Here is a 24,201-nt window from a genome sequence, read left to right on the forward strand (position 1 = left end):
TTATAACTTTCACACTTTGCGATAGCTATGAGATTTTTTTATAATATAATATGTTTACTATAGTGGTGCAAGTGGATTGTAAGCCCGATGGTAGTGGGTTCGATTAACAATCGGAAGTGTGAATTGTTTTTATTTCCCCGCTTTGATGTTTTTTTTATTCAGATCTATTTATTTTGCCGACTACACGCTAGGCATACAAAATATAAAAAAATATAGAATTTCTTTTATTTTTAAATGAGTTACCCATAATAAGATTAACTAAAAATTATAATTAATGATTCCATATATAAGATTGTTTATTAGTTATTTCAAAATATTCGGATTCCTTTACCGCAATTTGATCCTAATTAGGCCTACTAGTAACAATTTTAGTCAATTTCATATTCGGACCGCACAGGACGCAAAAAAATCCCCAAAACACGTGCAAGAAATTTATAAAATCAACATCTGCGAAATCGACATTTTTTATCGAAATTTCTTTTTCTATGGGTAAAAAAGGAAGAGCGGGTGGTTTTTTCAGATCGCATATCGGATAGATTCGACGCAACTTTGCGACGCGTAATGTTCACGTTTACGGGGTGATGCTATGGAGCCTGAATGCACTTAATGGGTATTTTTATATATTTTTAAACAACCAATATAATATTAGTTAAAATAAATTAATTAAGCATCTTACCTAAATTCAAATGAAAATAAATATATTTGTTCAAAATAGTTTTTAAAATGCGATTATTACTATTAATACACTTTTAAGATTGTTTAAATTAATTACAATAATTTTATATTTATATAAAAACCCATAATAATGGAGAACAGAGTGCTGTATTAACTTTAATGATTTAACTTGATAAGCTAAGATAAGAAATACAACAAAATTTATAAAATATAAAATTTTAATTTTAATTCTAGCAACACTATTAGAGCTGCCTGTACGTGCTCAGTATACACATCATGGCTGACATGTCAGGTAAGCCAAAACGTTTTTTTAATAAAATGATTCCTCAAAAGCCTTAATTATCTGGCACGAGATCGCATCGTTTTTTATCAATCCCTGGCCCTTCCACGCCATTTGGCAGAATCGTGATATTTTAAAATAATGCCCTCCTATAAATTAGAAATATAATACAGCGAATAGCTTGCAATACTACTTTATTGACCATTTAACGTTCAAAGTTATTACATTGTCCAAAATGCAGATAAAAAATTAATCTATTTTTCTGTTATATCTGTAGCTTTGGTGAACGATAAATTTGGCATAGTCCTACTATAAGAAATTAAAGCTTTCGGTCGTTAATATAAACAGATTTAAAGAAACATCTGAAAAATTAAATTTTCTAATGACAAATAATAGATTTTAAAATATTGCAGTGTACTTTAAAAATACACAAACACTAACTATATATTTCTGGCGAATTATATCCAACGATTTTATTCTATTGGCCACTGACTAATAAACTTTGTAACTTAATATAACTCAGTTTTTAACAAATTTATTTTGTTTTAAGATAGGAGTGAAGAACGATCGATGCATTTTTTTATTAATTGAGGCCATCGTGTCTATCGGTGTAGGTAATTGACACTTTAAATAAAATAAAACCTTTAATCTATAAAAATCTGGTGATATAACTTGGTAGTTTGTTTATTTTGATCCCAATATTTTTTACCAACAGATATAAATATACATTATCATTGTGAGCACACTTCCTCTATGCTAGTAATTATTTACGAATTACGCATGTTTGCTCTCTATTTTTGATGGTTTATGAGATAGAAATGTTGCATCTTTTACGGGATAGCAAGGTAGGACGAGTAAACCAAGTATCTACAACAATTCATTTCCGACTTGTGCCCAATTCTCGAAACATTGCGTAATTAACTAGCGGAACCGAACGCCGTGCTTTATTTGCCAGAGTGGACAAATAAAAATTATAATTATTCTCCGGAGCAAAGATCGGGCTTACAGCTATCACGCTTACAATCAGACACTGTTCCACTGCGCCTTAATGACCACAAATATAGCTTGATAATAAAAATTATAGATAATTTATAAATTTTATTTATTTACGATTGAAGCTAAAGTGCGTCGTAAAATCAAAAGTGGAGAGCTAAGTGACATAACTCTAAGTAAAGCTTGTAAAGAAACAGCTTGCAGCTTATTTACTAGCGCACGCGTGTGAATTCCTATTTTGTGTACACTTAACATAACACGCACCTTATATGGTATACCATAGAGCGTATAGCTTTGCATTTAAGGTTTTAGAATCACCACTTACAAGTGGAATAATAAAAATTAAAATAAGTAAGTACATTTAACCATTTATGGTTGACGTTACGTCACCTACCCAAGTGTACTAACAAAAAAATCTCTTTGGACGAATGAAAAAAGTTTTTCATTAAATAGAAAATGATACATGTTATAAGTAATGTAATATTTTCATATTTGTCTCATAATGTTTTTCAATTTACAAAAGCCAGAAAAATTACAGCGTCATCTCTTTTTTCAGCATGAAGTTATATTTATGTCTATATATTTGAAAAAAAAAACATACATGGATGCGTTTAACAACATAGATTTATATTTAATTTAAATTTATATAAAATAGATTTAAATAAAATACTATTATAAACTTATTTAGTTTGTTATGTATAGAGACATCTATTGACATATAAATGTACTATTTCACGCTAATATTGAGTAGGTTCTATAAAGTCATAATAGATGTCGCTTTTACGTTTTATGCTGAGTAGCCAACTACTCCGACCTTATAATTTAAATTAATTTATTTATCCATTTCATTGGTCTAATATTTTTTTTACATTTATAATATCAAATTGTTTTTTGTTTTTACAAAAAAAATATTGCATATATGTTCTTATGGATCAAATACATATTCTTAAGTTATTTCTTTTACATGTTATCATACCCATCTATTTTCCAACTTCCTTGTATTCATTTAAATTTAGTAATTAATTTTCAAATTTAAAATATTAATAAACAACGTTTACTTTTAAACTACATATTCTAATAATTTATGATTATTTGAAAACATATAGATTATTAGGTAACTATTTACATTAATTTTATTTATGGGCGTATTTTATTCCCTCGAGATGGAATCGAACCCCCAATCTATCGCGTTTACAGTCACGCTTTGTACTCCTGCGCCACTACTGGCCTCATAAATCATACACAGTAAGTATGTTTGCATAATAAAATAAAAAAATTAACTACATCTTATTCCAAAAACTTTGATTTTAAAATTTAAAAAAATACTAGAGAACGATTGCATTATTTTCAATATTTACTAAATACAATACTTTTATAGTAAAATTTGTTGTTAGTAATTTAGATATTACTATCAACTAATGTCGACTGTCGATTACTTATAACAGAACTGCTACAGACACAATATTTGAAATGTCATTAAATTCACATATTATCAATTTCAACATGAACTAAGAAGTCATTTTTAAAATACACCCCACATTTGTTTACTTAGAGTTGCATGTGAAAGTGTTAGGCTGATATTCAGTGAATTCAGAGGCTACCAAGTTGAAAATTACTAAAGCTGCACACGAAAAAGCGACCAACTTTCTTTAAAATATATATTTATTTAAATTTATTGGTAGGTATAATAATAACGATAAATAAAAATATTACAATTTTTACAAATACTAAGTTAGATTTATCATTATTTGTCAACATTAAACAGTAAATGAATGGGTGCAGCTTAATAAAGCTCAAATTAATATTGTCGTAAAAGCACAAATGTTTATTTCATTTAAAACTCTATGCGGCGAAACGACCACAAGAATATTAGTCAGAGACACCACAGAAATAAGTATTGCGTCCCAAACGTAATTCTTCACAATAATATCAAAAATTAAATATTAATTCGAATTTTTCTAAGAAAAAATGTAACATGAACTATAAATATCACAATGTAGGAAAATGAAATATTTATTTAAATTTTTATTATCACTTCCTCGCTCTGGTGCTCTTGCAAAGCGCGGCGTTGAGTTCAGCCTCTCACACGCAATGCCTCCAGAATTCGGCGAAATGTGGGGGACAGACTGTCTTAACACTAAGTTCCCTCAGCCACGACTGGTGAAATGATATTTTAACAGTTTCACTCAATCAGTAAAGCATAATATTTTATTTAATATTGTTTATCAATACTATTTCCTTGTTGTTAAATATTATTTTATTTATTATATTAAATTAAAATGTCAAAATTAAAAGTAGGTGATGATTTATTACTATCTTTTCTATCCAAGAAAAAAAAGACACACTGAAACAATTGTAATTTTTGTTATGTTTTTATTACTTAATATTATTATAAAAATTTGTAAATACGAAATAAAATAGATAGACGTAATAATATTTATTTGTTAGTTAATAATAATAATGATAATTACGAAAGATACAAGAAATATGCATAAATGAGTGTTATATTATGTATTTTATGAGAATATAAATATAAAAACTGTCATTGATTATATTTTCTAAATACTTTCATTTTATGGCTTGCTGGCTTTTCAATTTCCTTATGCTTCAGCTTTTCACTCAATAGAGCGAAACCTTCTCGACATGTAAGCCAATAGAACAATTACAAACTAACTTTATTACATCAGTCTTTTCATTTCTTTAAGCTTCAGGCAAATATCATCTAAATGCCTTTCAACTCGCTACTAACATCGCGTCGTTATATAAATCGGTATATACAGAATTAAACCTGTCATGTCTCTTGCAAGACGTGTCAGCTGTTGTCACACACACAGCGTGTTTTCCATCATAGTTTATATGACTATACTCTATCCCTAGTTTCTTGACTTCATCTAATACAGACATAAGGCAAGTACACTGCCAAGGGTTAAGATTGAAATAAAACTTTTTCAATTTTGCCCCTGAATTTCTTAGTTCTAAGCAAAAATTATGAACCAAATATGTGAACCTGTTGTCGGACAAATTTAAATTCTTGACTGATGTCCCCATAAAAGCTCTTACAGGAACTGACTCTATCAAGTTATGAGATAAATCAATATTTGCTAAGGTATTCATGTTTAAAAATAAATTATCAGGCAAATGCGTTAATCTGTTGTTTCGTAGGATTATGATTTTTAATTTTTTCAAAGGCTTGAAGATGTCTTCATGAATTAATTCCAAAGAATTATCAGCTAGATTTAAATTTTCCAAACTTTCAAAATGGACAAATTTGGATACATCTTCTAAACTATTTATTTTGTTTCTAGAAAGTATCAAACACTTTAAAGTTTTTAAATTTTTAGCAACTACAAACGTGGGTACATCAGTAAGTAAACATTTATCTAAATTTAAAAATTGTAAATTTTCAAAAGCGTGAAGAAAATTGCTTGGCGTCTCTGACATATCATTTTTAGATAAATCTAAATCAGTTATATATCGACTACGGTCAAAAATATATGGATTTAAATCCTTACCTACTAATAAGTTACTTGAAAGATCTAAATTTCTTAATTTTCTTAGTGGATCAAATAATCCTAACTTTAGTTGTTGTATTTTGTTCTTTTTCAAATCTAACACTTCCAAGGCCGTTGTCTTATCAAACAAGCCAAGCGCAACGTCAGTCAGCCCGTTATTAGATAGGTTTAAATATGTTATATACCTGGCACTATCAAGTACACCTACTTTTAGATAAGAAATAGAATTCTGTGATAGATCAATGTACTTAAGTGAGGATAAATTTTGAAAGGCTTGCAATTCAACGGTTGCAATTTCACATTTTCGTAAAGTGAGGCCTAAAGTTTTGTTATTATCAGAAACTACTCCTTGGCTTAGAACATAATTCAAGGAGTTCAATTTCTCAGAAATAGGACAAACTTTATTATCATCTATGTCGATGACTGGCCTACAAGCTGGACATGTCTCTACCAACAAGACGATTACAACTAGTAGATAGATGATGCAGCAATATAACGCGATACCCATCTGAAATTTAAAAAAAAAATACATAAATATCGTCGAATAAAATAGACCTAGAAGTTGGTTATGAAGAAATAAATATTAGGTACATCTTATAATTATATCAATTTCAGCTACATTAAAATCAACTACTTAAATATTTAGATTAAAGTGAAGATTAAGAAAAATAATTAATTCTTTAATTTTTTTTTTAGGTAGGTACATGAATTGTTTCAATTTAATAATTTATAGCAGTATCCTTATCAGGACGTGGGTGCGTAAATACATATATGCTTTAGGTACTCATGTCTTATCACATTTTTTTTTTCATTGATAAGGTATTTGCTGATAGCAATATCAGAAACTGTCATAAAAAAAAATTACAAATGAAACTTATTCTGAAATCGTCAGAAGTCACTTTTAATATTTAAATCTATATTGTTACTATTTTAGAGAATTGTAACAAGCATTATTTATAATAAACAATTTTATTTCATAAATTTAAAAAAGTTTAACGCGTTTTTTGATTTGCAAATTGAGTGATGGGACTCAACACCTTACCAAACCCAAACAAAATTTATATAATGTGAAACACTGAAGATCCCACTCGGGGAATCGAACCCACAATTCAATTGTGACCAACTGTGCCATGACAGTCTATGAATGGATTTAAGAAATATGAGGTATTAAACTTTTATTTATTAATTATCACAACCACATTTCACTTCTAATCGAATTTAGTATAAAAAATATATATTTATTAAGCTTTTCTAGACTACATGCTTAATCCCAACAAAATCTGTCTTTAAATTGACGACAACAATAAGCGCACAAACTAAATTCAATATTTTCAATTACTATAAGTAACAAGCAAAATAAATAATTTTCTTTACAACACAATTCATACCACGTTTGACGTTGTAAATAAGCCGATTGTTGCTAGTGACTAACTCTACCCAGTACAGTGCAAACTTTTATCGCAGATTTTTCATATAGGCACCTACTACGCGGTATAGCGGTATTTCCAATATTATATTATTATTATTTAATTGAAAAATGATAATAATAATTTTGTCATACGTCACAAAAATTAATTGTGGGTAGATTCCTTGCAACATTGTGGTGCAATAGTATATGTCGAAATATATAGCAGTCTTCTCCCGGATAGCACTGCATGCTAGCTCTATGCTCTATGCTCTCATTGTCGTGTTTCAAGATATTCTGTTTTCCGTTTCCCACCTGAGTTCGGGATTTAATATCTCAGGCATTTTTGAAAATAGGAGAAAAATATTTTTTCAAGCTGCCTATTTTTTATAAATGCAGATAACGAAAAACGTTCGTGTGACTCATTGTAGCATAGCTAATAGATCCTTGTAAGTTTTAATTATACGATGAACTTCTGTAAAAAGTTCATCGTATAATGCAGCAAAAACTAAGTCAGGTCTATCTAAACTTTTTATGTCTGAATATCTGTTATTACCTAATCGTCCACGCAATCAAAAAATCTAAATTAAAATCCTCAATGGTCTTGACAGACCGAAAGTCAAACGCACAGACAGACGGACAACAGAGTGATCTTATACGGTTTTATAGTTTTTTGTTGTTTCGACTATAACGATTTTTTTTCAAATACTTTCATACCTCAAACTCTTTTTTTTTTAATTACATACTTAATTTTTACTTCTTCGCTTTTGGCTTGGCTTCGCACGGTTAAACTTATTGTTATATTGTAGCATAATTATACAAAACCTTTACTTAAATTGTAGCTTGTGTTAGTCTAATATATAAGCTATATTACTGTAAAAACTGTAATCCATCCTCACAAACTTTCACATTTATAATATTAGTATGATCTGTCAACAACATTTGTAGGTGGACTGTGGAAAATGACAGTCTGTGAAATTTATTATCTGTGGAGCGTCTGTGTCCGCGCCGTACATGGAAGATTCAACATTATATTCATTTGTAGCAGTATAAACATATGAGGCTAACAAATTAATAATGACAACAGTTTGTCATGTTGTGTTTTATTTATCTAAGAAGCGTAAAGTCCATATTTCTAGTCTAGTTAGCATAAATAAGAATCTGTATCTAAAATGCAAAATTGATGATTAAAACAGAAACCAAATACTGAAAGAACGTAAAATAAACAGCAGACTGTTCTGCTAACAACGAAAATAAAAATATAACGCGACGTACTAGCAGAATTAAAAATACGAATGACGTCACGAGTAATTGTATAAAAAAAGTGCCCCAACCACGAAGCGAGCGAAGTAAATTCTAATCAGTCTCCGGTCGTACTCGTATTTCTAATAAGAACGAACGAGACGGAGATATATGCGCAACGCTACACCACGCTAAATTAATCATTTAATTGAGTCTAAAAGTTATATTTCTAAATTACTTAAACGTTTAAAGGAAAATTGTATTCATATTGAAAGTTGTCCTTTAGTTAGCATTTCATCAAATTTTATGATTTTATGCAATAACCTTTTCATTACGCCTCAACAATCTTCACTAGTAGTTTAATAGGGACGCTTGCAAACTTATAGAATCTAAATATAAATACTAAAATAGTGAAAATATAGTGTGTAAATACTTACAATTGTCAAAGATTCGCTTTATATACATTTATTACACTTAAAACTTATATTCTAAAGTTAAAACGACTTGTATAATATATTTCCTTAGCAGAATAACCGGTTTAAATGAAATTCACATGACGCACAACGGATTCTAAATGTAAGAACAGTCTACCGCTATACAGGCCAAGTCCACATCGTATCCCCACTGTGTTGAAACACTTAAAAAGCTGCACTCTGCTTATTTTTACTTGTATAGTTGTATCAAGGATAACGTTGTTATGTTTTAACGTTAGTAAAATAATTTAAAATTAACAACTAAATTTATGTAATATAATTTGAAATTGAATATAAAATGGTTTATGTTGGCACAGTTTATGCAATAATTTTGAGGAATTACGAAATAATTGAAGAATAATAAAATTTTGCGTAGTATATATAACGTTTAATGCTATTAGCATATAATTACATTAAGAATTATTATGATATAAACTTTTTTTTTTCTCTTGCAATTCTGTTCGTTAAAGTGAAAATTGCCGAAAACAAAATATATTCCTTCGTGAAAAATCTATAACGAAAAATTTACGAATTCAATATTTTCTAATAATTAATATAAAAATTGACGACGATAGCAACTATTTCTAGCTCGGTAATATTCCAAGGTTTTTGTATTAATAGACAATGCTTAGTCTAAGAACGGCGAGAATCAGCAAGTTTCGAACAATAAACATGTAATAAAATGAGGCCAGACAAAGTGTGACTGTCAAACCTACTGGTTGTGGGTTCGATTCCCACTCGATGAGATGAAATATTTATTTAAATTCATATTTCCATTTCTTCGCTCTGGTGTCGAGGCAAAGCGCGGCGTTGACTTCTGCCACTCAACACGCAATACCTCCAGAATTCTGCAGGAAGTGGGAAACGAAGTTTCTTAATACTAGGTTCCCTCTGCCTACCCTGCTGTGTGCGGAATACAGCGTGAAGTAGATTTTTTTTTAACATGTAATAATCAAAACTCAGCTAAACTATATACAATAGAAATTGTGATATTGTAGCGTTTCTCTTAAATCACGTGATTTTTTGCAAAATAATATACGTAAATAAGTGTCTCTATTTATACTATATTTATATACATATAGTTATCCAGTTGTAAAAAATAATTATTAATATCAAATACTCAGAATGCAAGAATGCAGATAGAAGAAATTGCAATTTTATTTTGACAGGAGTTCAAACATTTTGAACAAAAAACATGTAATATGCAAAACTCAGCTAAACTATACACAATAGAAAATGTGATATCGTAGTAATTATGTAGAAAAAATCACGTGATTTAAGGAACATATAACTGTTTTTTTATTTTTTTGTTAATTTAATTGTAAAAATAAATGCTAAGAGCAAATACTCAAAATGGATGATTGCAGATTTATTTTGACAGGAGATAAATATTTTTACCTTTCAGCTCCACGCTCCCGCATATATTGGAGTAGAAATAGAGAAATTACACCTGCTGCACAATTTTAGCATACATTTGAAAACCTTCTATTTAAACCCAGTTTTATATATATAGATGTACGTACTTATTTCAATATTTTTTTCATTATTGAAATACGAGTATAATATTTAGATCCCACTCTTCTACTTTCTGTGCATACTAATTCACAAGATATCTTTACTTATTAGCGTCTATAAATTGTGTGCATTTTTTTACTAATTAAAGTTATTTCTTACTTACTTATTATTCGTGTACTATTTGCTCTTCATACATTTATCGTTTGCAGAAAACGTAGGGGCGATACACTCATTCTATACGCAAGGCCGAGCTGCATCTAACTTGACCGGGGAAATAACTATATTATGATAATAATATTTCTCCTCTGAGTAAGCTTTGAATCATCGCTTCCCGTCAGAGATGAGTCTGTTTGAAGTATGAACACATGCGGCACTAGGGCGCCATTCATTAATATTTAAAACATATGCACTTGTAGTGTTTTATATAAAGTTGTAACTGAGTTACGTAGATAGTCGATAACGCACAGTCGACACGACTGGACGTTGAAGACTGAAAGTGAGCGTGGAAATTTCAGTAAAAAAGTCAAAACTACAGATGATAGAAGAGACATGAAATTACTTTCTAATTAAGTTCTTTAAATGTCTGTCCTTAAAATTATCGAACTCTGTCATTATTTTTACTATAGCTGCATAAGCATGTTTCACTATGGACATGAAAATAGTATGGCAGGGGTAATAGCAGGATGCTCACGCAGAGTTGCGAGCGACCATTATTAATTTAATAATTATGTATATAAGCATGTATATTCAGAAAATTACGCCTATTTCTTAGGAGTGGGTGATATATTAAAATTTATATTGATAATTTGAATTTCAATTAATAAATACATAATTTGTATAATATAGAGTAGATTCAATTATAATTCTTATACTGATACTATAATATTGGGTTTTTTTATATATAACTTATTTAACTTATGTCAGAAATAAATTTTGGTTGGATTTAAAAGTAAAACAACAAACAGTACTTATGATTTATTTTAATACCTTAAAACTAAAAGTTTCACATTATTCAGTTTCATGTAAATTATCGTCACAATTACTAACATTGTGGTAGTCGAAGGTCTGCGACAACCCTGAATCATAGTTTGACACATCCTTGAAGCTCATCTCAGCAGTCGGATCATCAGAATTACTTGGTACATTACGTGAGAAATCTAGTTCACTCCTCAACTGTTGAATAGAGTGTATTACTTCATTTTGAAAATTCATATTTAGTTTGTACAACTGTTCTGAATGATCCCTTTCCTTTCTTATTTCGTTCTTTAAGTGTGTGTCCTTAAATTTATCAAACTCGGTCATTATTCTAACTTTAGATTCGTAAGCATGTTGCACCATGGACACTAGAGTAAACAATTTTTCGATAACTTTTTCCTTCACTTCCTTGGAAATGTTTGGATCTGTTTCCAGGTCCGATTTGGCGTCTAAGGCCAAGTCATTCGCTGATGATGGGAACCCAAGCAGCGACTTTGAACTGCTCCCGTTGTTGTTTTTAGGTGGAGAATCATTTTTCGGTGATTTTTCTTTCTCGAATTTCTTAGACGTGAACGCGCCGTGCGAGACGACCTCCGTAAATACTCCTGAACTAGGTTTACTTGACTGGTACTCCGCCGCTTTCTTATTTGCCTTTTGCAGTAGATCATAATTTTTTTCCCTTTGCTTATCATGATTTGTCTTTTGTAAGACTTCCTTATGCACGAGACCTCCTTGCTTATCATCATCTTTCTCCTTGCTCTTGAACGGGCTTCCGGTTCTATTACTGAAGTTAGTGACGTTCAGCTTAGACATGTTCAAACCCAATAAGGATGTTTGGTCTGGAAAGTTAAAGGACACTGAACCAATTTTCTTCCAGTCACATAACTCTGTCCGCCCAGGGTGGTGACGATCGAAGAACTAAACGCAAGGTGCTGAGTGACTGCGATCTCCATATGAGTGTAGGTTTCGCTCCATAGTTTTGGTCCGTCAGCGCTTCCTAAGTGTGGCAATGAATTTATGATTACGTTTCAACTCGCGTAGGCTCAAATGCAGTTTGCATTGAGTATTGTTGACGTTGTCAGGTATTTAGTCGACTGTTTGAACAACAAATTGGAAGGCGTATTTGTGTGGAATGATGTAATCGCAAAACCGGATTAGAGGGAATTACGTTTTAGTTTAAGTTTTATCATTTTTAGCGTTAATAAATTTAATTATGTGAAACAATGCCATTAATAGATAGTAGGTACTACAGTTCCCACTGCAGTACTTTTAATTTAACTGTGTTATAATATGTTTTATAAAGATTTAAAATTCAAATATACTTACTTATTTGTCAATTTTATTATAATACTAGCGGCCTGCTCGCGGTTACACCCGCGTGATCTATGTTATTATTAATTTCTGTCTCCATGTCTACGTCCTAGTGACGTCTATGCAAAATTTGAGACTCCTAGCATTTGTAGTAACGAAGTTTCATACATACTTTCGGCCCCAAAAACAACTCCTTAGAAGTCGAATATTGCAAATTCCCGTCTAAGCGAGCACCTACGTCCTATAAATAACTCCTATGCAAAATTTTAGATTCCTAGCACATGCAGTTTCTGAGATTTCGTGATGAGTGAGTGACCTTTCGATTTTATATATATATAGATATTCTGTATGACGCTAACGCAGGCAGAACCTAGAACACGTCGAAACACTCCGCTTCCTTAGTGTTAAGATACTCAGTACTGTTGGAAGCGGAATTCCACGTGTCCACTGTGTCCACGTTCCACTGTGTCTTTTCAACGATTCGATGAAATTTATATAAGTTCATATATATATTTTTAATACATCCTGTTTCAACTTTACTCTTAATGAAATTTACAATTTAAAGAATTGTATAAAATAATAATAAGGCAAATTCTCTTGAAAGGTAATTGTTATCCTTGAAACTTCTACTGTGCTTTAGGTATCTAAATGTCATTAATTCAATTTTAATCAAACTTTACACCCCATATCATTTTCTATCAATTGTTATCAGTTAGATTTTTATTAAAAAATGGAATAAAAAATATTCGATATTTTTCAGTTTCACAGTCTATCCCACTAGCGTCACTACACTAGCGTCTAGTGTCGAGACACCTAATTTTCCTGAATTCGAGACTGCGTGTTTGTAGCGTATATCAACGCCATACTTTGTAAGGCTAATAATAATATTTCTATAAGTTCCCTCATAAGGATCGAATCCACAACCACCGTGTTTACTGTGCTACGACGGCCTAAATATAAATGCATTTTTTTTCTACAAAATTACTACTTAAATATATTAATTAAATAAAAAGTGCCGAATTCTAGCAAGTCTACTATAACCTCAATAACGCTATTATCAATTGTATTATATATGTATAACGGGCATGGATCCCTCTTGCATACTAATATAACCGATTGTCATCGGATAGTTCCGCCATTGGGGAAAGTGATTGTTCACTATTCTTGACATTTTTTTTATTGGCTACATGCGGTATCCCGCGTATAGCGAGCGAGGTAGGCAGAAGAAACTAGTCTTACTCTCTGCCTCATTTTCGCGCTTTGTGTAACAACCAGAGCAAAAATATGGAAATAATTTATTTCCACGAGTAAAAATCACACACACCCACAATGGCCACTTACTATAGTCATTATTATAATATGAGCTTCACGCTATATACACACAGCACGGTAGGCAGAGGGAACCTAGTGTTAAGATACTCCATTCCCAGTTTCCGCTAAATTCTGGAGGAATTGCGTGTTGAGCCTGTAAGCGCGATGGTCGCGGGTTCATTTCCCTCTCAGGGAAATAATATTATTATTATTTTTTTTTTGTCTTTGGTAGACAAAGCACAGCAATAAGTTCTAGCACTCAATGCGTAATGTTTCGAAAATTACGGAAATTGAGGAACGACGTCTTGCAACGTAAGTCTTGCACTAGGTTCCTTTACCTACTCTGCTAGGGAAGGAAGAAGCATGAAGCTGAAAAAAAACACAGGTTTAATAATAAAACAATATACATGTGAAAATTAAGTATTATGATAGGTATATTTCATAATCGCATCGCAACTAAACATGAAATGAAAAAATAGAAATCTTCATCCAGGGAAAATCCTACATTTCCATTTCCTCTCACTGCCAAGACAACGAGCGGGGTTGAGTTCTGCCGCTCCACACATACCTAATCTCTATTGAGGATAGCTTTGTTGATTTTTTTCTGATACAATTAAAAATAATTACAACATTATGACACTTGAACGCTTTCCGTCACTCCCTAATGGTTAGGAGGATCATAGATTTCACAAAATTTACGTTAGATGATACCGGGCCAGAATTGGTATTTGTGGAAGTTATAGGCTGATGCTGATAAGGGATATTTTCCACTTTACGTTAGTTACTATATAAATATCTGCTTTATTTCATATCAAATTTTAAATATCACTTGTAATTTATTATTCTAAATTAATTAATTAATAAATAAAAAGCCGAAACTAAATATAATGAATTTTAACAACATTTAATCAAGATCATGTGCTTAACAATAGCCATCGACGATATTATCTCGCAGAGTGGCAAGTTCAATGATAGCAATTTAGACAAAATTACGTATGCAAACAACGCGTGCAATACGTTGGGACCTCCATATAAAGTAGCTAAGTATAAAATAATTTTCGTCTCAGTCTAACGCCTGCAAACGTTCATATAAATGATAAGGACCCAGCATATGGATAACGTCTCCAATGAACCAGGGCAGAGTGTCACAAACAACAGAAAAGGCGCCCTGAGCTCATAATTCTAAAACGTCAGTATAATAGAAGCCACTATTAGAACTAAGGCCTTTTTGCACACGAAACGAGCAGGTGAATCCGAATCAAATAGCTTTCCCTTACGCTTTGACCAGACGAAACCAAAAGGTAGTAAGTGCGCGATTGAGCAGTACATACCAAGACAATCCGTACCGGAACTACAAACGACGTACTGAATTTGAAATAGCTGTATAAAAGCCATTGGGTCCTTGTGTCAACTATCACAATCTCACCAACCGTCCTTCAGTGAACACAAGGAGTCAGAAAAGCAAAATGGCAGCGAAAGTGTTGTGTATAGCTCTCGCATTATTTGGGGCAGCTTTGGCTCAACCCTCCAAACAAGGATTCTGGAATGGAACTCCTATGGATAGCATGGTGGAGGAGATGAGATCTGGATGCGCGGAAGGATCTGATCCCACTGCGTGCATCAAATACAAGGTTATGTCCTTGTTAGACAGCATCTTCAAAAAAGATACTTTCCAGGTAAAGACAGCTAATCATCGAAGGTGTTACTTTCATTTTCACTCTAAATAGTGTAACAGTTTTCACCTAATTGAAATTTTACAGATCTCCGACGCCGTGGAAGTGACAAAGAACGGTGCAGGTGATTCTTCAGCTCGCTCTAATGGTGATTTTATGGATTCCATTGAAAGCTACATTCAATCTCATGATGTAACTTTCCAATTGCCCATCGCCGACACTAAAATAACCGTCAGCCCCAGAAACCTTGAGAACGATGAGCTGAGCCTAAACATCAAGTTCAACAAAGAAGGTGCGCGCTCTGTAGGTGAGGCTCGCAAGGCTAAGCTCAAGAAGATCATTGTCCCCATCCTTGTGTTTGTCCTCTTAAAGGCGATGACCATCATCCCTCTGGCTATCGGAGTCCTTGGTCTGAAGGCCTGGAACGCCCTGCAACTGTCTTTCTTCTCTTTCGTCGTATCCGTCGCTCTGGCCATCTTCCAACTTTGCAAGAAGGTAAGTTATTTAATTAATGCTTAATTTATTTGAATCTTAATTATAATTCAATTATTTACTCTTAACTGCACAATATCAACACAGATAAATCACTGTACCATATTATGGAGCACCCTATGCCTTAGCACATATCACATCTGCAATATTAACTTTATTTTGGATCTCCAGATCCAACACTAACTAACTTTTATATTCTACCCTCGAGTAACGTTGTAGTTTACCCAGATTGCTGCGGACAACTCGCACCCGCAGATCGCCGCCCACGGACCATGGGACGCCGCCTACGCCGCCTCCCGCCACAGGAGGGAAGCAGAGCCTCAGGAACTTGCTCAAGAACTCGCTTACAACGCATACCACTAAAAAACTATAACGTTAAGAGGGCCAAATAGTACCAACATAACCTCTGTAGCATTAAGTTAACGACCCTCTCGTCTAGGACTACGAAACGATGACCGACAACCGTCTGCGAGATTCCCTCGATCTGGCAAACGGGTACAAACCAAATAGGTTTTTCGGAACCATGTATGTAAATAGTGTGGAAATTATTTATTTAATTGTGCGCGTGCTTGTGATGAGTGAATGTTATTTATTGTTCAAATAAATCATTTTGTTATAATATTGTTGTTTAATTTTTTTTATTTTAATAAACAGTATGTAATAAAACTCAAATTGAAGTAAATTACCATTACTTAACCTTATTGAGGTAAACATCACTTATTAGAAAATTTTGCCAGAATTACCTTGCATTGCATTATATAAAATCTGTTTCATGCTCATATTGCTAATTACTAAATATATATCTACTATAAAAAATAAGAAATTAATTAAAATTATAATTAAAATTATATTAATTCTTTGTTAATTTTTATAACAATTTAAGTATAATTAAAAATAGTTGATTTTTTCTTTCAACTAAAAGTAATTAGCAGTCCAAATAAGCTACTAATACACTCAAATAATATTTAGTATGAGGACAAAGAAATTTTAAACACTTAAAAATCTGCGCACAACTTTTTGCATTACTTTCTCTGTTGGAAAGTTCTTATTAATTCTTCTCACACTTGATTAGGACGTTTATAGTGTACTAAAACACCTCAATGATAAAACATTTAGACACCTGACACCTAATTCTACCTTGCCAATTTATCTTTCACCTAATTACACCTATATCTATGTTTCTTTGTTTTTATATGACTAAGACTTTAGGGGAACACATATCTATATATGATTTCCCGAAATCTCAACGGGAATAGGAAAACGTGATTTTACGTTTAATAGTCCACGTAGACACGTAGACAAAATTGCGGGCTGTAATTTATGCATAGGTAAGTATATAAAAGTAAATAATAATAAAAATATTTGAAGGTATTCGTGGCACAGTTAGGGAGTGCCAAATTCAAATAACTGTTTATATTCACAAAATATTTTCGTTTTCCCTGTTACAAATACACCTATACAAGTTAACATCTAAGACTTTTATTTTTGATCTTGATGACCTTTAAGAGATTGATTGAGAGAGCAAGATGCGAAGCCCTATTATTTTTACAAAAGGAGTAAAGCGTCCCTTCTGTAAAATAAAACACATTAATAATTATTTTGTAAGTGCCATACCTATTTGGCACTTAAAAAATAATTATAAATGTCTGTCGTAGAGCCGACGGCCGCTGGGGCAGACGTGTCGTAGAGTGGAGACCCCGTACAAAACGACCGGTGGGACGACCCCCTGCCAGATGGGCTGACGATATGAAGAGATTGGCGGGAAGCGGATGGGTCCGAAAAGCTGAAGATCGAGTGTGGTGGCGAGAATTGGGGAAGGCCTATGTCCAACAGTGGACCAAAGATGGCTGTTGATGATGATGATGATGATGATACCTATTTGCAAAATTTTTACAATACTATTGTTATGTTTACTTTATTGCTTACAGAAACTTAAAAATAAATAAAAATTTACAGAAAGAAAATATACCTTACGATAGATGATATATGCAATTGCATTTTTTTTCAGTTTTTTGCTATGTCTGAATAACAACATCTAGATGGGGCCCCACAGAGCGGCGTAGTGCCTGAGGCACAACATCAGCGTGGTCAGCTGAGGCTGCAGAGAACTGTGCAGCGGTTTCAACATCACTAGGAGTTCGGAGTTTCCCCACTCTAACTCAGACTTCTATCTTTTCGAACATATACATAGCTCTTGCGCTCCACTCTGGCAGCCAATTAAATCTTCCGCACATAGCAGGGTAAGCAGAGAGAACCTAGTGTTAAAACAATCCGTTCCCATTTTCCGCCCAATTCTAGAGGCATTGCGTGTTGAATGGTGGGACTCAACGCCGCACTTTGCCTCAACACCAGAGCGACGAAATTAAATATAAATGTAAATAAATATTTAATTTCCTCGAGTGGTGAACGAACCCACAAACAGGTGCGTTTGCAGGCAAACTTAGTGACCCTGCGCCACGACTGGCATATTGGCCAGCCATTTCATAAAATAAATAAAAATAAAAAAATAGAAAAAATAAATATATAACAAAATAACAGTTACAACAACAAAGTAACAACAAAGTAACAGTTAACAGCATAAATATTACAGTTATTATATTTATTGCTTAAACCCAACTAAATCGAAGTTCAATGTCACACATAGAGACAACAAATACATCAATAGATTTCATGTATTTTCATATAAATTACCTTTAATATAATAAATGCGTTTCTACAGGTAATTGTAATTCCGCGGGACGCTCAGGATGCGCCATAGCTTGAGGCCTGGTGACCCACTGGCCCGCGTTAAGGATTGGCGTATATAACGATCGATTAAATATTAGGCCACTTGCAGACTTATGATCTTCTTCGGTTGATATTAAAAATCCTTTGATGGACAAATGTTTTGGTACTAAAAAAAGGTTTTTTTTAAGGCTTTACGCTATATATGATGAGTTTATAGTCACAAGCTGTGCTGCAGCGCCAGGACGGTTAAAAATGTTATTCATATATAAAAACTGACTATGATTTAGGTCACATATGACTTTTTATTCACGCTGTATCCCGCATATTGCAGGGTACAATATAAACCTGTCATATATAGCGCGGCATTGAGAGCAGAGGGAATCTAGTCATAAGATTTTGACTTAACAAATATTTTCAAAGCGACGAAATGAAAATGTAAATATATAATAATTATTAATTGTCCTATACTTAAGTAAGATTCTAGCCAATGCTATTGGCTTGAGCAATGATACGACAAAGTCATCTATCAATGCTACTAATTTAAAAAATACTAACACTTTTTCATATACTTTTTTTGGTTTACTCGTTTTTTTTGGTTCTCTTATTGAGATGCCAAGCACGGTTTGCGGTAGGCCTGTAAGCGTTACCTAACACGGAATATGTGTCGATGTTAAAGAATGTTGGAATTTGGACTAAAATCAAGGCCTTTACTTCTTTATTTTTCATATTTTTCTGCTTTCTTATTAAACTTGCAGGTGCACTCAAAATCATAATAAATAGTTAGCTATTTACCTACATAATAATAACTAAGTTAATAAATTGAATAAATATTTATTTTGTTGTAGAAACTGTTTAGAACTTATTTTTAGTTTTACATTTTTCTTTCATGTTCCAGGGTAGACATAGCAAACCTAGTGTTACTGTTAGGACACTCTATTTCATTGAGTCATACACACTCACGGCCGTATTTTTTCTTATTAGAATGAAAATAAATTATATAATCCTTCCCCTAACTGGTGACCGAACCTACAAGCATAGCGGAGATGATCAGGCACTATGTACAATTGTGCATATGTGCGCCTTGACAGCATCGACTAATAATGAAAGTGTATGCAGAGCTGAAATTTTATTATCTGTCTATTATACTAAAAAAAAATATGTAACAGATTTTTAGGGTTTTTAGGTTTACAGTCCCACAAAGATTTCCTGAAAAAATCGTATTTCTACCTTTACTTAAAAATAAAGATATGGCCGTTTATATCGCAAAAGATTGTAAAGGGAATCAAAATTGATAGGGTACTTCCGGTTCACCTAGAATTACGAAATTTGGCAAAATTTGGCAAATTTTCTAATTCAGATAGTACTAGTTCAGGAAAAAATCAGAAAATTATACATTTGTGGTTAAATCTTAAAATTAAGATTAATTGCCTTAAAAGGGGGCAAAGCTGGGTATTAAAGCCGCTATTCAAGGAACTCCGTTCCTATTGTTGAGTGGCAGAAGTCAACCCCGCGCTTTGTCTCGTCACCAGATCGAAGAATCGAATGGAAATATAAATTTAAATAAATAATACATCTCCTCGAGTGGGATTCGAACCCACAACCGGTCGGTTTTACAGTCACACTTTGTGCTACAGTCGTAGCACTCAGTTATTATAATTATTAATTATAACTAAAGAACTAAACTAACGGTAACATATTTTACTAATTATGTTATTCAGACATTACTAATATCTTAATATCTATAAAGTTCACGTATAACAAGCCATCTAAGCACCTAATAATAGCTAATTTTCTTACTAAGTTGGATTTAGTTCGTCCTTAACACTCGGTCGTCGCTAAACGGAAGTGAAACAGTAATTTCACAATCCGGACATGGCGGCAAATGCAAATGCATATGGCGACGCGCAACGCATACAAAATAATCAACCCTTATTGCATAATAAACTGGCGCACGAGCTTTTTGTTAAACGGCAAGTTTCACTTTCCTAGAAAAGTTGTTTATTTTATGTAATCCTAATATTATTTAAAAGTCTTATGTAGTTTTTTGGTCAGCTAGTATGGGCGTAGGTACGAGGGTGGGGTGACGGGCTTCGTAATGGTAAATAGGTATGTTATAAGATAAACCTATCTGGTTTCCACAACTAAGTTTTTTACATCAAGTAATAGTGCAATAGAATTAGCTCGGAGCTATAAATTGTATGCGTCTATACTCGCATGGTTTACTAGTACCCTCTGAAGAGTTCTAATATTTAGGTCCTGGCTCCATCATAGCACCAGCTCGTTGACATCATAATATTATTAATGTCACCTAAGCTATGTATAACTACCATGTTTCATGAGGATATAATTATTAAAAGTGGTTCAAATTCCGATTTTTTGATTTTATTACAGCTCGACCTACAAAAATTGGGGAAAATCTGGAGAAATAATATAATATTATTACTTAGAAAACAATTTTCATAGTTGAGCTACTTGCTAAAAATATGCGGGTTGAATATAGTAAAGAATCGACCAACTGCAAGTCCGCTCCGTACAAATTTTAAGATTGTAGGTCAACGGGAAGTATTAGGTAGGTACTTATAAATGTTGACAAATGTATGTTTCTATGAAATGAACTACAATTACAATTATACCTTAAAGATGATGAACATAACTCAAACTGTTACCTTAATAAAACAAATAAATATTTATTGTAGTATATGTAGGTATAATAAGAAATGCATGCAATTTGATCACATCACTGTGAACCAGCCATCACTTCATCCAGTGATCGGGAAACTTCAAAGTAATTGTAACACATTATTCAACTAGAACCACGTAATTCCAAAATAATGCTTATATAAACGATCCACTTCGAATGTAAATGGCCAAATACATTTCTTTATAAACACTGAAATGATTGATTCGTATGTACAGACAGACGGTGAGAGCTGCCCCCTTCTGCATAACAATGCAGTGCTATGTAACAAATTCTATTATTCATACAGTTTAGTTTCATCACTTTATAGATATTTGCGAGTTTTTTTCCAATTTCCTGGCTGCTAACAGCGCTTCAGCGACATTAGTGTAAAATATGATATGATATTAATATAAGTGCTGCACTCACTCTCACCACCAGGACTTTCTTAAATGAAATTAAATAGTTTGCCAGGTATGAAAGCTATTCGCATTCTGAACACGCGCTCGCACCGCGTGCCTTGCCGCCCAAAGGATCACATATAAAAACCAAGCCCATTGAAAAATTAAATCATTGTTGTTCCATTAACCGGCCGGGCCGTGCGTTTAATTAATCAAATCTAATGACAAAGTGAAAATAACGAAAATGAAGTGTCTTTGCCTCCTCCTGGCTTCCGCGGCCCTCGTACACAGTTACGCTATCCAGGACAATGAGATCGAGACCTCTCGATTGAATACTAGTGACGATCTTTTAAACAGTGTGATTAGTGATTGTTTTGAGGCTGAAAACCCCACATCATGCCTTAAAGTGAAAGTCCTGTCGTTCTTAGATACTAAACTCGGAGTGACATCGGAGTCTGCGAGAGCTTTTGATGACAAGAACATCGACAAAGTAATCTTCGATCGCGTTGGAAGAGTTCTAAACGACAATGAAATCAGGGTACAGTTGCCCGAGTTCATCTTCCAGAATGCCGAAATCTCGTACCGCGCCGATAGAGGATTTGATGTAGATTTTCCTGAAACCAACGCTGAAAATGGTGAAGGTAGAGTGTAGTGACCTGTAACAATTTTGAATGTTATAATTATGGATTGCATATTTATTAAAAACTTTTAATTTTCAGCTCGCGGCATTTTAAAGAAGAAACTTTTACTGCCAGTTCTTCTCCTTCTCAAGTTGAAGATGAAGGCTCTTATGCCCATCCTCTTAGCTATCGTCGGTATCAAGGCTGTGAAGGCACTGATTCTTAGCAAGCTGGCCATCACTCTTGTCGTTGGATTCCTGGTCTACAACTTAATTATGAAGAAAGGAGGTATAGAAAATTAATAAATTACAAATGATCTGTCAATTGAAATTCCAAAAATTTTGCCATAAATAAATTTCTATGAATTTTAAATTTCAGCTATGCCAATGATGATGGCTCCTACAGAAGCACCTGCACCTGCTCCACAATACGGCCCACCATCTTCTCAATATGGACCACCTTCCACGGCTGCTCCACAAGACTCCTACAGTGCGCAATGGGAACCTGCCGGTTCTGGACCTTACGCTAGGGTATGGGACCCCACTCAACTGGCCTACAGCAGCTACTACCCTGGAGACTCCAGTGCTTCATCTTCATCAAATCAGTCTCCAAGCTACTCCAGCGTGGCTTCGATTTCATCATCATCCTCAGCCTCATCACCCACCCACTAAACCTAATTACCTCACGTTGTAAATATGTAACGCCCACACGAACGAACGGATAGTGTTTAGATAGTTTATTTATTGAATATTTATTACTTTACTTATAACCCAATAAATGGACTGTTGTTTTATGTTCACATTTATTTATTTTCTTACAATTTTCATAATAGTTATATTACACGACAGCTCACTCAGTATCACATAGTATGATCAATAAAAATTTGAGCCTAATAAATATGGAAAATTACTTCAATTAAAAATTCATTATACAGTACCAGCAGTAAAAATCAACTTCACGCTGTATCTCGCACACAGCAAGGCAGACGGAATCTAGTGTTAAGACATTCCGTTCCCCACTTTCTGCCGAATTTTTCGAGGTATTGCGTGTTGAGTGGCGGGACTCAACGCCGCTCTTTGCCTCGTTACTAGAGCCGGGAAATAAAAATATTAAACATTTCATTCCCTCGAGTGGAAGTCGAAATCCTGACTGTGGCGTTATCAAAATAATTAATTCCCTCGATACTCTAACCCACAATCATTGCATTTACAATTAAGTATACGTAGAAAATTACACGTAAATAATTTAATAGAAATATTTCTCTATGTGGAGTTCGAATCCAAATCAACAGAGGTTGGGGGTGGAACTACCCAAACTGATAGCAATAAAGGAAAAATAATAAAAATAAAACACATAATAATTTTCCAATAAGTAGATATTTGTATGTTACGTTTATATCGTTAATACAGTAGAATCAGAAGAACAGCGAAAGATTATCGTCTTATAATATCATATAGTGTTACAAACCAGTACGTGGAAAAGTGAAAAAATATTACAACTATCAAATGTACGGTACGGTACGGCTTATTATTGTCACCATGTTTGTCTACGATCTATAGAAGTATCGAAAATTTGAAATATTATTGTGAAAAACGAGTTTGTGTTGGAATACATTTAATTTTATATTTAAAATTAGTAAGTAAACATTTGTTAGAAAATTAACTATTTTATGTAGGTACTTTTGAGCGACCTCTACGTGTTAAATGGTGATACTCGAGGTCGTAATAACTATTTCCAGAGGGAAATGAAAATTAATTCCTGCGAGTAAGGATCAAACCCACACCCGTTGCGTTTCCAGGCAGACGCTGCCCAAAACACCACGATGAGCTTAATATTGGTTGTCGTAATATTCTTGTGTAACTGAATCTTATACAATTAATGTTAGTTGTTTCTAAGAATGTTTATACAAATCAAAAAGA

The 24,201-nt window shown here is 33.1% G+C and overlaps 4 protein-coding genes across 6 annotated transcripts; 2 read left to right on the forward strand and 2 right to left on the reverse strand.

Moving 5' to 3' along the window:
• Positions 1-4,307: 4,307 nt before the first annotated feature.
• Positions 4,308-8,732, reverse strand: LOC146528394 (uncharacterized). Of its 2 annotated transcripts, none has more exons than XM_085203239.1 (2): positions 8,545-8,732; positions 4,308-5,968 (listed from the first exon to the last, which is right to left on the reverse strand). In XM_085203239.1, exon 2 carries the CDS (start codon positions 5,966-5,968, stop codon positions 4,682-4,684), a length of 1,287 nt encoding a protein of 428 aa, XP_085059365.1. In that variant the 5' UTR covers positions 8,545-8,732; the 3' UTR covers positions 4,308-4,681. The 2 variants fall into 2 exon arrangements, with proteins under 2 accessions (XP_085059365.1, XP_085059366.1); XM_085203240.1 differs by lacking the exon at positions 8,545-8,732 and adding an exon at positions 6,849-6,994.
• A 2,325-nt stretch (positions 8,733-11,057) lies between these two features.
• Positions 11,058-12,127, reverse strand: LOC146528395 (uncharacterized). Its single transcript, XM_085203777.1, has one exon. The coding sequence runs from the start codon at positions 11,881-11,883 to the stop codon at positions 11,104-11,106; it is 780 nt and encodes a 259-aa protein (XP_085059903.1). The 5' UTR covers positions 11,884-12,127; the 3' UTR covers positions 11,058-11,103.
• Positions 12,128-15,090: 2,963 nt separating this feature from the next.
• On the forward strand, positions 15,091-16,476 carry Osi19 (DUF1676 domain-containing protein Osi19). Of its 2 annotated transcripts, none has more exons than XM_085203472.1 (3): positions 15,091-15,368; positions 15,453-15,860; positions 16,077-16,476. In XM_085203472.1, the coding sequence occupies exons 1-3, from the start codon at positions 15,159-15,161 to the stop codon at positions 16,218-16,220; spliced, it is 762 nt and encodes a 253-aa protein (XP_085059598.1). In that variant the 5' UTR covers positions 15,091-15,158; the 3' UTR covers positions 16,221-16,476. The 2 variants fall into 2 exon arrangements, with proteins under 2 accessions (XP_085059598.1, XP_085059599.1); XM_085203473.1 differs by having other exon boundaries at positions 16,086-16,476.
• Positions 16,477-21,829: 5,353 nt separating this feature from the next.
• Osi20 (DUF1676 domain-containing protein Osi20) lies at positions 21,830-23,081 on the forward strand. Its single transcript, XM_085202939.1, has 3 exons — positions 21,830-22,303; positions 22,382-22,570; positions 22,661-23,081. The coding sequence occupies exons 1-3, from the start codon at positions 21,907-21,909 to the stop codon at positions 22,951-22,953; spliced, it is 879 nt and encodes a 292-aa protein (XP_085059065.1). The 5' UTR covers positions 21,830-21,906; the 3' UTR covers positions 22,954-23,081.
• Positions 23,082-24,201: the final 1,120 nt, after the last annotated feature.

This window comes from Heliconius melpomene, chromosome 19 (genome assembly GCF_056956725.1).
Source record: "Heliconius melpomene rosina isolate 202511_hmr_F chromosome 19, ASM5695672v1, whole genome shotgun sequence".
Taxonomy (NCBI): domain Eukaryota; kingdom Metazoa; phylum Arthropoda; class Insecta; order Lepidoptera; family Nymphalidae; genus Heliconius; species Heliconius melpomene.

Bases quoted from the DNA above. Each gene is read 5' to 3' on its own strand.
- LOC146528394 (XM_085203239.1), bottom strand. From the start codon at position 5,968: ATGGGTATCGCGTTATATTGCTGCATCATCTATCTACTAGTTGTAATC.
- LOC146528395 (XM_085203777.1), bottom strand. From the start codon at position 11,883: ATGTCTAAGCTGAACGTCACTAACTTCAGTAATAGAACCGGAAGCCCG.
- Osi19 (XM_085203472.1), top strand. From the start codon at position 15,159: ATGGCAGCGAAAGTGTTGTGTATAGCTCTCGCATTATTTGGGGCAGCT. The intron at 15,369-15,452 runs GTAAAGACAGCT...GAAATTTTACAG, and splicing joins TCAAAAAAGATACTTTCCAG to ATCTCCGACGCCGTGGAAGT. The intron at 15,861-16,076 runs GTAAGTTATTTA...GTAACGTTGTAG, and splicing joins TCTTCCAACTTTGCAAGAAG to TTTACCCAGATTGCTGCGGA.
- Osi20 (XM_085202939.1), top strand. From the start codon at position 21,907: ATGAAGTGTCTTTGCCTCCTCCTGGCTTCCGCGGCCCTCGTACACAGT. The intron at 22,304-22,381 runs GTAGAGTGTAGT...TTTAATTTTCAG, and splicing joins CAACGCTGAAAATGGTGAAG to CTCGCGGCATTTTAAAGAAG. The intron at 22,571-22,660 runs GTATAGAAAATT...TTTAAATTTCAG, and splicing joins CTTAATTATGAAGAAAGGAG to CTATGCCAATGATGATGGCT.